Source organism: Penaeus japonicus, unplaced genomic scaffold (assembly GCF_977035675.1).
Source record: "Penaeus japonicus unplaced genomic scaffold, GWHDUDI00000001_assembly GWHDUDI00000009, whole genome shotgun sequence".
Taxonomy (NCBI): domain Eukaryota; kingdom Metazoa; phylum Arthropoda; class Malacostraca; order Decapoda; family Penaeidae; genus Penaeus; species Penaeus japonicus.
In genome coordinates this window covers 6,295,921-6,310,340 of record NW_028234411.1, presented here as the reverse complement: position 1 = coordinate 6,310,340, position 14,420 = coordinate 6,295,921, and the positions used below count along the sequence as shown (strand labels likewise).

Sequence of the window (14,420 nt, the reverse complement as noted above, 5' to 3'; positions counted from 1 at the left end):
AGTAATTCACGTTTGCCACAATCTTAAAGTAAAGATTAAATGGTTTGAAGTTTGTGTTTACATGCGACCGTCGTCGGCGTGAAAACCCGAGGTAGACATGTGTTTCTATCAGAACGAGGCCGGGGGTTTGTTTTGGTGCACTGAAATCGGCCAGAGGAAAGTCAATCTCTCGCGCAGCTTATTCTTGGGGTGAATGAGATTTCGTCTTTTTCCAGAGTCAAGATGGTGCGCTACAGCACTGACCCCGAGAACACCACCAAGTCGGCGAGAGCCAAGGGTTCCAACCTGAGATGCAGCTTCAAGGTAAGAAGGAATAAAAAACAAAGGAATTGATGTAGTGTTAGAGAGTATTGCGCTCTTCTTTAATTTGGTATAGACCATGTTGATGAGAGAGATATTGCGTGTCTGTATAGGGCCTTAGGTCGATAGGTTAATGGCTAAGGCTCGACGGAAATGGTTAATACTCATTTTGTCATGAAGACTACAGGTGAATATGAAATTTGGTGTATTTTGTGTAATGGATCAAAAAGCGTTGGAAAGACCATAGTTTTCTGTAACAAGTTTAGGGTACGGTCTGTACTGTAGTTCAGATGAAGTTGAGGAAAAGTATGTGATGCTATTAATGGGTTTAGAAAATCACCCAGGGAAATTGTGGAGTTACATTATTTAATAACCTATTGAAGTAGATATTGAGGGACCCCTATCAATGTCTACTAATCAAATTTAGCAACATTTTTCGATGCAATCTACAGATATGTACAGTTTGAACAGCCAAAAATATTCATAAGTTGCATACATGGGAGACGTAATTGCTAATAGTGACGTAACTGACCCGTCGGGGCCTCATTTAGCTAATTGGATTTAATGAAAATCGGGTACTTGGGTAAGGGGTTGTGGGGTGCCATCAGCCCCTTAACAAGTGGATGTAAAATCTACTTAAAGAATCTCTCATTGAGTAAGTACAGATTTTATCCAATGTTTTACCTGGGATACTTCATCCCCTTTTACCAATTAGGGTTAGTGTCATTGGTATTGTTGAGTAGTGCTGACTAAAACCATTGTAAAGAGACTAGATGTTGCATGAGTCCTATTGTTACCAAATATGTTTGTTATATGATGTTGACTTGTAATAGAAAATTGTTCCCCTACCCCTATCCAACAGACTTGGGAAACCTACAGTAAATCATGGTCTTTGTGTAGGGTAGTTGCAAATCTAGCACAGTGACATCATTGTCTAATTTGCATCGTAGGCATTTATATCAGTCTCTTTACAATTTATTTACCCACATGGCACATGTGCACAGAATTTGACTCCACACCCAATGGTGGAGAAGTATAATACTCCACAAACACAGTAATGTATATTCTGGCAAAATAGAACTTGACTTTTTCCTTTTTTGCCAATAAATATCTCTAGATTCATATTGCCTATTTATACTCCTAGCAAGGGCTTTTCTTATTGAAACAATGTAGATGTGGTTTGGTAGCTTAAGCTAGAGGGATAAGCATGGAGGCAATAACATTGGTTTCTCCAGTCTTGATTTTAACAATTGCTAAAACCTTGATGAACCTTTTCCAAGACATAATACAAGTGAAGTTGGTTTGAAAATATTTATTACTCATTTCCATGTTGCAAGTCATTGACACATTTAATATTCAAACACTATCAGCCATTTTCTATTTCCATTTTCTCCTTCACATGTGCATACAATTAAATTGCCTGTGTGGAGAATACCAGTTCTTTGTTACCAGGTCTGGTGATTCATTAACCCATTGGTCGCGGTATTAAAAAAAAAGTCTGTGCAGTAGGATGGCTGTTTTAAATGTCTGGCATGATGCCATCCGCGTCTATGACCGACTCTGCCTTTGCAGCAAATCATGCCATCCGCTGCTAATGGGTTAAGTGAACAGATGTCTTGCTTATGGTATGATACAGTATACTTCAAAATATTCTTTCACTTAATGTGTAAGGAACAAATATATAATATATATATATATTTATATTTATATATAATCTATATCTATATATATCTACTGGTTAACCCCTTAACCCATTCACGCTGGGGCCGTTCGTGCCTTTGCTTGGGGCAATTCCGGGGGTTCTCGAGCGCATGCCTCTAAATCCTCTAGCTCCTCGGTGTGCAGAGCGTGAGCTTGTTGCCTGCTGCTTGCTCGCCTCTTCCCGCTTCTCATAGCTGCTCGTCCAGGGGCGTCTGCGTAAAAAAAAACACACGTGTGCTATCACGTCAACCGGCGTGAATGGGTTAATGACGGGTTAGGCGTATAGTGCTTGGCCATGGCCAGTGTGGGTGAATAGCCCGAGGCGTTAGGCTTACGTGTTTGAAATATCCTGGGTTTTCGACCATTTGGAGCCAAAACAGTCTTTGTTAATGGGTTAAGTAATATTGAAACCTAACAAATTATATAGATTCCACTCCAATATTTGGTAGTGTTTAGCAAGTCAATTAAAGATTATCCCACAGGCTGGGCTGTTTTGGCTCCAAATGGTGTAAACGGTGGGTTTTTTTATCAAAAGTGTAAGCCTATTGCCTCAGACTATTCACCCACTGACTGTGGCCGGCTAGATGGAAAATTGTGCCATCACTTGATGTGATATCTTGTCATCCAGTGTTAATAGGTTAATTGCTTATCTAATTGCTACTTTAGATAGTACAATTTATAGGCTTTATCATGTGATGGATACCAATTTCTATTCTCTATTTATATTTTTGTACCCATTTGCAATGGTGATGGAACTGTCAGCTATAGTTTAAGTGCCCAGCTTAGGCATTTTAACCCCTTAACCCATTGGAGCCGGTTGATGTGACGTGGTTTTTGCGTCAGACGTCCGGGACGGGATATTAACGCAAGCCCGGTGTTTAAGTTCAGCGAGCGGGCAGCCCAGGCTTGCGGCTTGTGCATCCGAGAATCTCGAGGCGTTAGGCTTATGCGGTCAAGAACCCCACTATTGTGACTGTGCAAAGCCGGAACGGCCCCGGTGTGAATGGGTTAACAACAGGATAGTTTTTGCTCCACCTGGACATTTTGTAGGGGTATTTTGAAAGGCACAGGTGAGACTGCCAGTCAATCCATGACTTGGAGTTCATATCACTTAGGTTAACATGTGGCCTATCGAGATATGATTGATAAAGTAATTATTTTTCATAAATTGCAGGAACATGGTAAACAGGTCAGATCAGGTAGCCCTACTAATTGACCTCTTGGTGACATAACCTTTGTAGAACCATGTGTGTGTTTTTTATAAAGAAAAGGGGGGAGGGGAGAAACCACATTGGACAGTGCATGTGTACATGCACTCCAGGACCTGTTATGTTAACAATTGTTCTTAATTTTACTGCGTTAACAGATGAATTTCCACAATTTTAATCCCATCAACCCATGTTTTTTCTCTTGCAAGAAGAAAAGATACAAAATGCTGATAATAGATTATCTTTACAGAATACTTGTGAGACTGCCAATAACATCAAAAAGATGCCTCTTTCTCGTGCTGTACGTTACTTGAAGAATGTTATCCGCAAGAAGGAATGCGTACCCTTCCGCGTCTTCAATGGAGGTGTTGGCAGGTGTGCCCAGGTAAGTTCCCCTAATACCAGCTTCAGGTGTATTTCTTTAACTTTCCCATTGAACAGCATTTGAGAGATCTAAGTGTCTGTCAAAGTGGTAGTTTATTGTAGTGTAATATGTAACCCTCTTCTACATGTATCTGCAAATTTGAAATTACTTTACAGGCTAAGGCCTGGAAGACCACCCAGGGTAGATGGCCCAAGAAGAGTGCCCGCTTCCTCCTTGATCTTCTAAGGAATGCTGAGAGTAATGCCCAGTACAAGGTGGGTTGAGCAGCTTTGCCCAAATTGAGTAATTGAGAAATTTCAAAAGATTCCGCCATGTAAACTACTGTTGTTAGTTTTAAGAGATGTAATGCATATTTCATCATCTAAATGTGGTTTCTTTTACTTCACTGAAAATGTAGGGCCTTGAGGTTGAGCAACTGGTGATTGAACACATCCTGGTCCAGCGTGCCCGCCAGATGCGTCGCCGCACATATCGTGCTCACGGTCGTATCAATCCCTTCATGTCTTCACCCTGCCACATTGAGGTGATCCTTGCTGAAAAGGAGCAAGTTGTTTCCAAGGCACAGGATGAACCCGTTAAGAAGAAGGTTTCCAAGAAGAAGCTTGCTCGCCAAAAACTCATGGCTGCCAGGGAATAACTTGTAACTTCACAATAAAAAAAAAAAAGACTAGATGTTTTTGAATTCCCTTGCCCTCAATTTTGTTAAAGTATCCAAATCTTGACTAGAACTTCCAGATATTTACCAGATTTTCAAATTGATATTTGGTAAATCTTAGAGCTACAACTAGAAATATTGAAGGTAAGCAAATGATTTACATTATGGGTGAATTTCATTCTAATTTGCCTTATCTGATCTTGATTATTTGACATATTTATATAAAATATTTGTGACACTATAGAATATTATTTTTATTTGATTTTTCCCCCTTCTGCTCACAGGTAATTTTCCTTATTAATTTTAGAATTTGATTGAGCAAATTTGTAAAACTAACTAAAGTGCAGGAAATAGACTTCTGGATTCTAGATGAGGAAGATCTAATGAGTACTTAGTAGATATGTTTGTAATTTTTGAGATGGCTCGTTGCATCTATTTACCCACACCACTTCATATCTATCCTCCCTTGATTCCTTTGTGTCCTTTACTTGCAGACTATCTGGGTCACATAGAAGAGAGTAACACTACCGTTCAAAACCCAAATGAAAATGTGGTTATTTTATATCTGTACCTCTTGTTATCCTTGTTAAAGCTTGCTCAAACTTTCTTGATTATGCCGTCAGGACTTAATTCTGACTCCATATTCCCCTGCCTTAACCTAATAATGCCAGGGGGGGATCAAATCCCTGCATGTTGCCGTATATTACCTCTCCTATTGTAAGTAGGTTAAATTAGAGTTGAAATATTTTCTCCACACTCTTAACCATGCAGACTAGCCCAATAAGCCATTTCCCTCAAAATTGGCTGATTTTGAATGGCTATAACTCAGGAACTCATACCATGACAGTCATAAGAGGCTTGAACTTGGCCATCATATGTTCTGACACCCATTGGGTAGAGAATTACTTGACCTTGTGTCTACAATCACTACTTATGACTCTGCATGGAAGACTAGTGTACATAAAATTGTTTGAATAATTTAACAATTGAAGTAAAAGCTAGAGAAATTAAAACTGGTAGATATTAGTCTCTAGCAATTTCATAAATCTCGGCAGATAATTTGATAATCTCCTTCCCATTCAATATGTAATGCTGGACTATAATGCTGCATGTGTCGCATCACAGTGCCCGGCGTCACGACCCAGGTGATATTACTTAGGCCCAGAGTAGGGGATTGCCAGCTCTTGCCAGGCCTGTCAGCATTGGGTTAATGCTTCAAGGAAATCAGATTTAGTTTTCAGCCAGAAAGACTTGGTGCAATTCTGAATAGGGGGGAGAATATATTAAAGTTGTCCTATGTTGGCCATAGTCAATTGGATTATCTGGTGTCTTAAAATGGGGAACTGCTAAAACTGCTTATAGTTTGAAAACTTTTTAAAATTTTGAATTGACCTAAATGTTAATTATGCAGGGTACTGAAATAGCAAAATTTACAAATGTTTAGTATGTCATTATTTTTCAGATGAACCAACTCGATACAGTGTCGAGAGATTTTACAAAGAACTGAAGGTATGTGTTGAATTATAATGAGCACTGAGCACTTTAGATAGATAAATTAAAGTTAATCCAAAACTCATGCAAAATAATTCTGCAACAGCAGTTTATTCAATAAAATCCTGTTAAATCATGATTTGAATATAAACTAGAAATATTCACATTTAATATATGTAAATTTTATAAAATCAATAAAATACTAGGATGATACTCATCTTCTTTCCCCGTCCTAAATATTTTGAAGGAAAATGAAGATTCTGAAAAGTGTCATTTCTTAATAATTTTAAGTGTTAACTACAGATTATATATATATATTTTTTCTCCTTTTCAGTTATATGTAGGTTAAGGTGCAGGAATGAGAGAACAAATCTGCTAGCATCAATGGTGAGTGATTTGGCCAAACTTGGTTAACTAATTTTGTTTTGTCTAATCCACTTTATACATGTACACATGTATGCATGTGCAAACTCAAAATCAAATAAGTGTCTATGGTTTATGTAAGATTCCAATATTAGGATGAAAAATATCTTCTTTCCCCGTCCAAAGAGTAATGCAGGACAATGAAGATTCTGACACCTGTTTGATAATCTCAAGGCCTGTTCTTGTAGGACATAGTCTAAATGAAATTTCTCTTCAGATGACCACTGTGCAGTTCAGAATGAAGAAAGGTGACCACGTGAACTCAGCCATGTCAATTTGCGGTTTCTATGCTGCATTCGGGTTTCAACACAGGTGAGTAATTTGATTAGAGAATAAATTAGTGTTGTTTCTATGATGAAAATTAATTTATGTAACAGATCCTAATGTTGATCATGCATGGCACTGAAATAAGATTATCAACATACTGTAAAATGTAGAGACCTTGTATCTGAAAATGGTTTACTTTCAGGAGCAGCATCTGGGGCAATATGAGCAGAAGAAAGATTAGAAAAAGCTTCAGGTTGGTGTTTTATCAGTGTGAACATGTTAACACGTAATTGAAATCACCAAAAGATGTATATAGTAACTGTTTCAGTACATTGAGTTTTTATATTTTAAGCACTAAAATGATGTTTGCATAGTTCAACTGAAAACATTTGTTGAAAAATAAATTACTGAAAGGCAAATTGTTTATCAATTTATCAGTTGTTTTTTCATTGCTAATTTTTGTAATTTACATCTTAGGTAGAAAGAGAGCGAGCAAGCGACACTGATTCCAACTCCATTGGATAACCTGTAAAGGTAAGGCACAAAAATTTTAACAATTTAAAAAAAGTAAAAACTTCCAAGTATAACATCAAAAGTTTGAAGTGATGAATGGTAATGAAATACAATCGACATTCATTCAGTATAGTGTATAGCTTACCAAATACCTTTAGTACCTGCTTTGGTTGCTGCAATGTACTAATTCTATCTCAAGTTTTGAAATGATGAAAAATATCTTCTTTCCCCATCCTAAAGGTAATGCAGGACAATGAAGACTCTGACTTGTGTGTGATTGTATTTTATTTTTATTTTTTTTATACATAGGAAAGTTAAAATGGAATTTCTTTTCAGGTAATTCCCAACTGTGGAAGGAAAGGAAGTTTCCCTGTCAGCTAGTAAACCTACTAATGAAAATGGAGGAAAGAATACTTTTGGGAGATCTTAAAGGTAGCCATTGTAGATTTAATCTCAGTACCTTGAACTGAATATATGCTTTTTATGCTTATGATAAAATGGTTATATGAATATATAAAATTTAGCAAAATACAATATGATGATAACTAATCTTCTTTCCCCGTCCTAAATGTTTTGAAGGAAAATGAAGATTCTGAAGAGTGGCCCTTGTTAGGTTTTTGTTTATATACATATAAATATAACTGCTAATTATCTTGTTTTTCTTTTCAGATATTTTGAAGTTTTATCCCATCTGTTACAAAAGAAATTCACAAAACAAAATGACGCTGGATAGTGTATGCAATGGAAACTATCCAATGGCAAAATGGTGAGTAATTTGCCCAAATTTGGTTTAAACCCAAATTGTTCTGGGTTTGTAGGCCAACTATTTTGTATATATGGTCTGCTTGCATGCAGACGTAGGAAATCTTTTCTTGTATGATCTTTTCTATAAGATATAAATAGAATTGAAAGAATATTTCCCTTTGGAAAAAAGTAATGGAAAACAAAAGATTGTTTTATGTATGTGCCACTGAAATGATGTTTGCATAGTTCAACTGAATACATTTGTTGAAAAAGTAAATTGCTGATAAAACAATTATTAATTAATTCAGTTGTGATATATCATTGTTAATGCTGGTAATTTACTCCACAGGTCAAAAAGAAACTTTGATTACATTGGAAACCAGTGAGGTAAGTCTCAGAAATATTTTTAACATTAGCCTTTCAGGTTTTACATGATGAAAACCAAAAATACATAAAGATCCTGATGTTGATCATGCATGGTACTGAAATAGCACCAAAGTGTGTAGGAATATCTTATAGTATTTGTATTTCATGATGGATTCCTTCCAGATATACAAGTTTGATCCGGTGAACAGAAGAGACGCACCAACCTCAATTACTTCACCTATATATTGTTTATGCTGATGTTACACAACTTATACAAGTGAGTGTGTATGTATGTATGGTATGTATATATATATATATATTTTTTATGGTCCTTTTTATAAACATGAATAGGATGATAAATATCTTCTTTCCCCGTCCAAAAAGTAATGCAGGACAATGAAGATTCTGACACCTGCATAATGATATTGTTTCTTGTATACATAGGACATACTGTGAATGGAATTTCTTTTGCAGATTACCCCTGATACTGTCTGGAGTTCAACATTGTGAGCTGCATTGTTTTGTCTCATTAACTTTGAATTTGACAAATATACATCTGGTGAGTAATTTTAGTCAAACTTTTTTTTTTTTTAATTATCAAACTAAAATATCTATTTAATGTCTGATTCATAAGCAAGTAATTTGTTGGAAAATAAATAGGTATAATTTATATGATGAAAATAAATTAATGTGACAGATCCTCATGTTGATCATGCATGGCACTGAGATATGTACATCACCAACATCCTGGAAAATGTAAAAGACCTTGTATCTGACAATGGTTTGATTGCAGGAGAAGCATCATCATCATCCATTATCATCATCGTGAGCAGAAGAGACCTGGAAAAAACTGGAGGTAGGTGTCATATCACAACAAGCACTTTAAAATATTGGTCCATTGTGTAAAGTCCCAAACTATAAGGCTTTTAAACTTTTTTCCTAAACATTATACTTAGAAATTAAAAATGTAAAATGTATTACAACCAAGGGTTTTTTGTGCCATGCAGTAAGTTCTCAAACTACTGTAGGCAATTATTTTCTTGTATTTCTATTGCTTTAACTTTCTTGATAATGTACCATTGAAATGATGTTTGCATAGTTCAACTGAATACATTTGTTGAAAGAATAAATTACTGATAAAATAGAATAATCAGTTGATTCATTTTTTATATACCATTGCTAATGTTGGAAATTTACCCCACAGATCAAGAGAGAGAAACTTAGATTACATTGGAAGCCAGTGAGGTAAGTCTCAGAAATATTTTTTTTCATCATTAAACTGAATGAAGACTTAAGGTTTAATGAAATTGGCATTTTACATGATGAAAGACATAAATACATAAAGATCCTAATGTTGATCATGCATGGTACTGAAATAACATCAAAGTGTGTAGAAATATCTTGTAGTATTTGCATTTCATGATGGGATTCCTTCCAGATATACAAGTTTGATCCCGTGAACAAAAGAGACGCACCAAACTGCCATTTCACCTATGTATTGTGTATGCTGATGTTACACAAATTACACAAGTAAGTTGTGTGTGTTTGTGTGTATATATATATAATTGTTCTATTTTATGGTCCATTTTTTGCAAAATAACATGAATAGGATGAAAAATATCTTCTTTCCCCGTCCAAAGAGTAATGCAGGACAATGAAGATTCTGACACCTGCATAATGATATTGTTTCTTGTATAAGAAGGGCATAGTGTAAATAGAATTTATTTTCAGGTTTCCACTGATACTGCAAGGAATTCGACTTTATTACTCTTGGCCCCAGTAGAACTGTGCAGTTCAAAATGAAGAAAAGAATATATAGATTGTGATTGTGAAACTTAGATTACATGGGAAACCAGTGAGGTAAGTCTCAAATATATTTAACATTTGCCTTTGAAGTTTAAGGAAATTGGCATTTTACATGATGAAAACCAAAAATACATAAAGATCCTGATGTTGATCATGCATGGTACTGAAATAGCATCTGTGTATGTAGGAATATATTGCAGTATTTGCATTTCATGATGGATTCCTTTCAGATATAAAAGTTTGATCCGGTGAACAGAAGAGACGCACCAAACTCAGTTACTTCACCTATGTATTGTTTATTCTGATGTTACACAAATTACACAGGTAAGTTGTGTGTTTGTGTGTATTTATATAAATGTTTTATTTTATGGTCCATTTTGTAAAATAACATGAATAGGATGAAAAATATCTTCTTTCCCCGTCCAAAGAGTAATGCAGGACAATGAAGATTCTGACACCTGCATAATTATATTGTTTCTTGTATAAGAAGGGCATAGTGTAAATAGAATTTATTTTCAGGTTACCACTGATACTGCAAGGAATTCAACTTCAAATTGAAGAAAAGAATATATGGATTGTGTTAAAGGTGGTCCTTGTGAACTGTTCTGTTGTACTGCAGTGTCTATTTAACTTCAGATTCACAAGTGAGTATATCAGTTTGAAAGTAAATTAATACTATTTCTATGATGAAAATTAATTTATGTAACAGATCCTGATGTTGATCATGCATGGCACTGAAATATAAATAAAAAACATCCTTGAAAATGTAAAGACCTTGTATCTGACAAAGGTTTAGTTTCAGGAGGAACAGCAGCAGCTGGATCCAGTGAGCAGAAGAGAACCAGGAAAGAGCTGGTGGTAGGTGTCATTTCACATTGAACACTTTTAAATATTAGTACATTATTTAAAGTCACAAATTATAGAGGGTATTTTTTTTTCTCCAGAATATTTAATCTTAAACATGCTAAAGGTATTACAACTAAGCAGTTTTTGTGCCAAGGAACAAGTCTGTTCTGTATTAAATTTTATCTAGAATTTATTGCTTCAATTTTCTAAATTTATGTACCATTGAAATGATGTTTGCATAGTTCAACTGAATATATTTGTTGAAAGAATAAATTACTGATAAAATAGAATACTCAGTTGATTCAATTTTGATATATCATTGCTAATGTTGGTAATTTACCCCACAGGTCAAGAGAGAAGCTTAGATTACATAGGAAACCAGTGAGGTAAATCTCAGAAATATTTTTTTATCATTAGACTTAATGAAGACTAAGGTTTAATGAAATTGACATTTTACATGATGAAAAACATAAATACATAAAGATCCTAATGTTGATCATGCATGGTACTGAAACAAAATCAACATGTGTAGGATTATTTTGTAGTATTTGCATTTCATGATGGATTCCTTTCAGATATACAAGTTTAATCAGGTAAACAGAAGACACACCGAACTCGAGGTTAGTGTTAGTTTATTTATTTAATTTGTGTACTTTCAACATAAGATATAAAATTCTATCCAAGATTAATGTAATCCTAAGGAAATAAAACCAGATATCAAGGGAATTGACAAGGAGATCTTTCAGTGACTTTAGGAATTATTTGAAATGTCAAATTTGAATTAATTATCTCCTGCAACATTTGTTACTCCATATTTTAAATACAAGCTACATATTAATCTTATAAAACATTTGTTATAAATAGTATGTGAAATATTCTATACAATTCAATAGGATGATACTCAATCTTCTTTCCCCGTCCTAAGTGTTTTGAAGGAAAATGAAGATTCTGAATAGTATGCTCCTTATTAATGTCTTTTAGCAAAAGATTGCAGATGATAATTTTGTTTTTTCCTTTTCAGATGTTTTGAATTGTTGGATCTAAGAAGTTGGAAATCAACCTACTAGCAGAATGGTAAGTAATTTAACAAAAAGATTTATAGGAGACCATAAATGTTCTCGCCATGCAAGCTACTCATGTGGATTGTGTTTTACCAGCATGTAGACAAAAAGTAAATCATATGTATCATTTTGTAGCATTTGCTTTAGCTCTTATAGTCCTTTTACTCTGCGGACATATATTTCATCTTTCATTTCTCGTTATTCATTATCTATTACTATTTATTATTTAATTACCTCATTGCTATTTATTTCAATGGCACATTTCATTACTATTTATTTTCATGTCACTTTCATTACTATTCATTTTCATGTCACTTTCATTTATATTTATTACTTTAACAAATCTTATTTTTCATTGTCCAGGTCAAATAAATGGTAGCGTTTGGCCCTCTTCATGAAAATTTTAGGCCTGAGAGTCAAACATGCTGATATTGTTTTATAAATAATTTACAAAATAAAAAGGCATAAAATACTTGACTCGAAATAAAATACCAAAGTTAATATAAAACAAAATAAAAGGGTTCTAGGAAAAACTCAGCATACGGGTTCTGTATTTTACTATAGGAGTGACAGCTTACATAAACACGATCAATATAAAAACAATACCTTAATATAAACTGCCGTCTCTGTAGCCTCCGATGTCGATTCACCGTCTCACAGAAAATACGTATAAAATATATAAAAGATGAACTTAAACAATATAAAAATTAATATTAAAATGATGTTTCTATTATGGCGTCTCTGGTCCGTGTGGCGGTTCTGTCGCTATTGTTCTTACGTGCGCATTTTCAGTTGCGCAGTGACGTCACCGCAAATCGCATTTTAAGCAAAGAGGGCGCTTTTATCCTGCGCTACATAGTGTGCTTATTCTCCCTATGCTTAATTAAGTTATAATATTCATGTCGGTTGGAAAGGTAATGCCGTATCTATTACATCGGTATTTCAGTCTGCGCAGCCGCACAGAGGGCACCCTCTCCCCTTGCTCCCAAGCACAGTCGTTTTCTTTGCGGGGGGTCTTCGAAAATTCACTCGCTACAATTTGATTATTAAATTGTAATAAACTTATTTTATGTTCCATTTTGCAAAATAACATGAATAGGATGAAAAATATCTTCTTTCCCCGTCCAAAGAGTAATGCAGGACAACGAAGATTCTGACACCTGCATCATCATATTTTTTCTTGTATAAGAAGGGCATAGTGTAAATAGAATTTATTTTCAGGTTTCCACTGATACTGCAAGGAATTCGACTTTATTACTCTTGGCCCCAGTAGAACTGTGCAGTTAAAAATGAAGAGAAAAAAAAATCTTGATTGTCTTCAAGGTGGCAATTGTGAGCTGCATTATCGTTTCGTAAACTTGAGATTTGATGATGAACATACTACGGTTTCCAGTGAAAAGAGACTACAAAATTCCAGGTTTGTGCATAATGACCTTAATGTTAATATATGAGCACTTAAAATAATATCAGGGAATAAAGAAACTTGATATCAAGGGATTGGTGGACATTTCTTTCATGGAATAATCTGTCAGTTTTGATAATTCCAGATTTTGAATACAAGTTTGATATACAATGCTCATGAAATGATTGTTATAAATGGTTTATCAAGGATGATAACTAATCTTCTTTCCCCGTCCTAAATGTTTTGAAGGAAAATGAAGATTCTGAATAGAATGTCATTCATTAATATTTTTAATATGTTGCAAATTATAATATTGCGTTTTCCTTTTCAGATACATTGTGTTAACCCATTGAGTACAGGCGTCATGACATGATGGCCCCAATTAGGCCTAAAAGACGGGTGTCAACATCGGGATCTGCTTAGTCAGTCGTGAAATATTAAGACTGGAACCCTGAAGCCAGCGCCATTACAAAGTTGCTTAAACCTGCATTTTGTGATGGATTTATGGAAGAAAAATATTGAGCTAGCCTGCACTACCGAGAGGGCAGAGAAAATTTTCACCATTCCTCTAACTTTAAGTCGGGGAAGCCGGCATCCTAGACCGCCAGTTCTGACTGCTACTTAGGTCGTTAGCCACACCCCGTCTGCAATGGGTTAAAAAGCATTGTTTTTGAACTTTGTTTTGAAAAGCAATATTTGTATCATGCACTTTCAATGATACATTGTAATTCATATTAAATTTGGTGACTAAAAATAAAGATATGAAATGTGTTCCTATCATTTATTAACTTTTGAAGTTTCATAGTTTGTTTTTTTACTTTGGTAAGAATGTTTTAACTTTGTTATACACCGTAAAGCTGATCCATATTTTTTTTAACTCTTTAGTTAACTTTTAAAAGGGGATGCATCCAAAAAACTACTACTATAGCATCTGCAGAAACTAACCTTTAAAAACGGTTAATGAAGTATATCAGGTGGGAAACTAGAGCCCATGTATTGGGAGATGATAATTTGATATCGAGGAAATCGGGAAGATGACAACCACTGCTGCGAGGAGGGAAAACGTGAGATGCAGCGCATTCCATACCATTTGCTTTGTTGTAACCAACTATATTGGAAAACGTAAACGGTGTTCAATGCCTATCTAATAGAACATTTAAGAGCACCGAGCACATACAATTTAGTTGCATAGAGGTATCTTAAACGCTCTGCATATGTTTAACAAATCCACGGGGGAAAAAATGCAGAAAAA

At 35.0% G+C, this 14,420-nt stretch overlaps 1 protein-coding gene and 1 long non-coding RNA gene across 6 annotated transcripts in view; both read left to right on the top strand.

Annotated features, from left to right (window-relative positions):
• The window catches only part of RpL17 (ribosomal protein L17), a 4,494-nt gene extending 230 nt beyond the window's left edge, over window positions 1–4,264 (top strand). For both annotated transcript variants that reach the window (XM_043023315.2, XM_086539637.1), the window contains exons 2-5: window positions 216–303; window positions 3,460–3,594; window positions 3,750–3,848; window positions 3,992–4,264. In XM_043023315.2, coding sequence (XP_042879249.1) covers window positions 223–303; window positions 3,460–3,594; window positions 3,750–3,848; window positions 3,992–4,231 — 555 coding nt within the window. In that variant the 5' untranslated portion in view covers window positions 216–222 and the 3' untranslated portion in view covers window positions 4,232–4,264. The remainder of the gene's footprint in view (window positions 1–215; window positions 304–3,459; window positions 3,595–3,749; window positions 3,849–3,991) is intronic.
• A 1,994-nt stretch (window positions 4,265–6,258) lies between these two features.
• On the top strand, window positions 6,259–13,939 carry LOC147471240 (uncharacterized). Of its 4 annotated transcripts, none has more exons than XR_015191264.1 (14): window positions 6,482–6,683; window positions 6,908–6,964; window positions 7,280–7,375; window positions 7,613–7,709; window positions 8,037–8,074; window positions 8,237–8,330; window positions 8,528–8,612; window positions 8,850–8,909; window positions 9,258–9,298; window positions 9,492–9,583; window positions 9,785–9,913; window positions 10,090–10,183; window positions 12,988–13,183; window positions 13,500–13,939. It is a non-coding gene; the product is annotated as an uncharacterized LOC147471240 (long non-coding RNA). The 4 variants fall into 4 exon arrangements; XR_015191262.1 differs by having other exon boundaries at window positions 6,503–6,683; window positions 8,237–8,351; window positions 8,847–8,909; XR_015191261.1 differs by having other exon boundaries at window positions 6,504–6,683; window positions 8,847–8,909.
• Window positions 13,940–14,420: the final 481 nt, after the last annotated feature.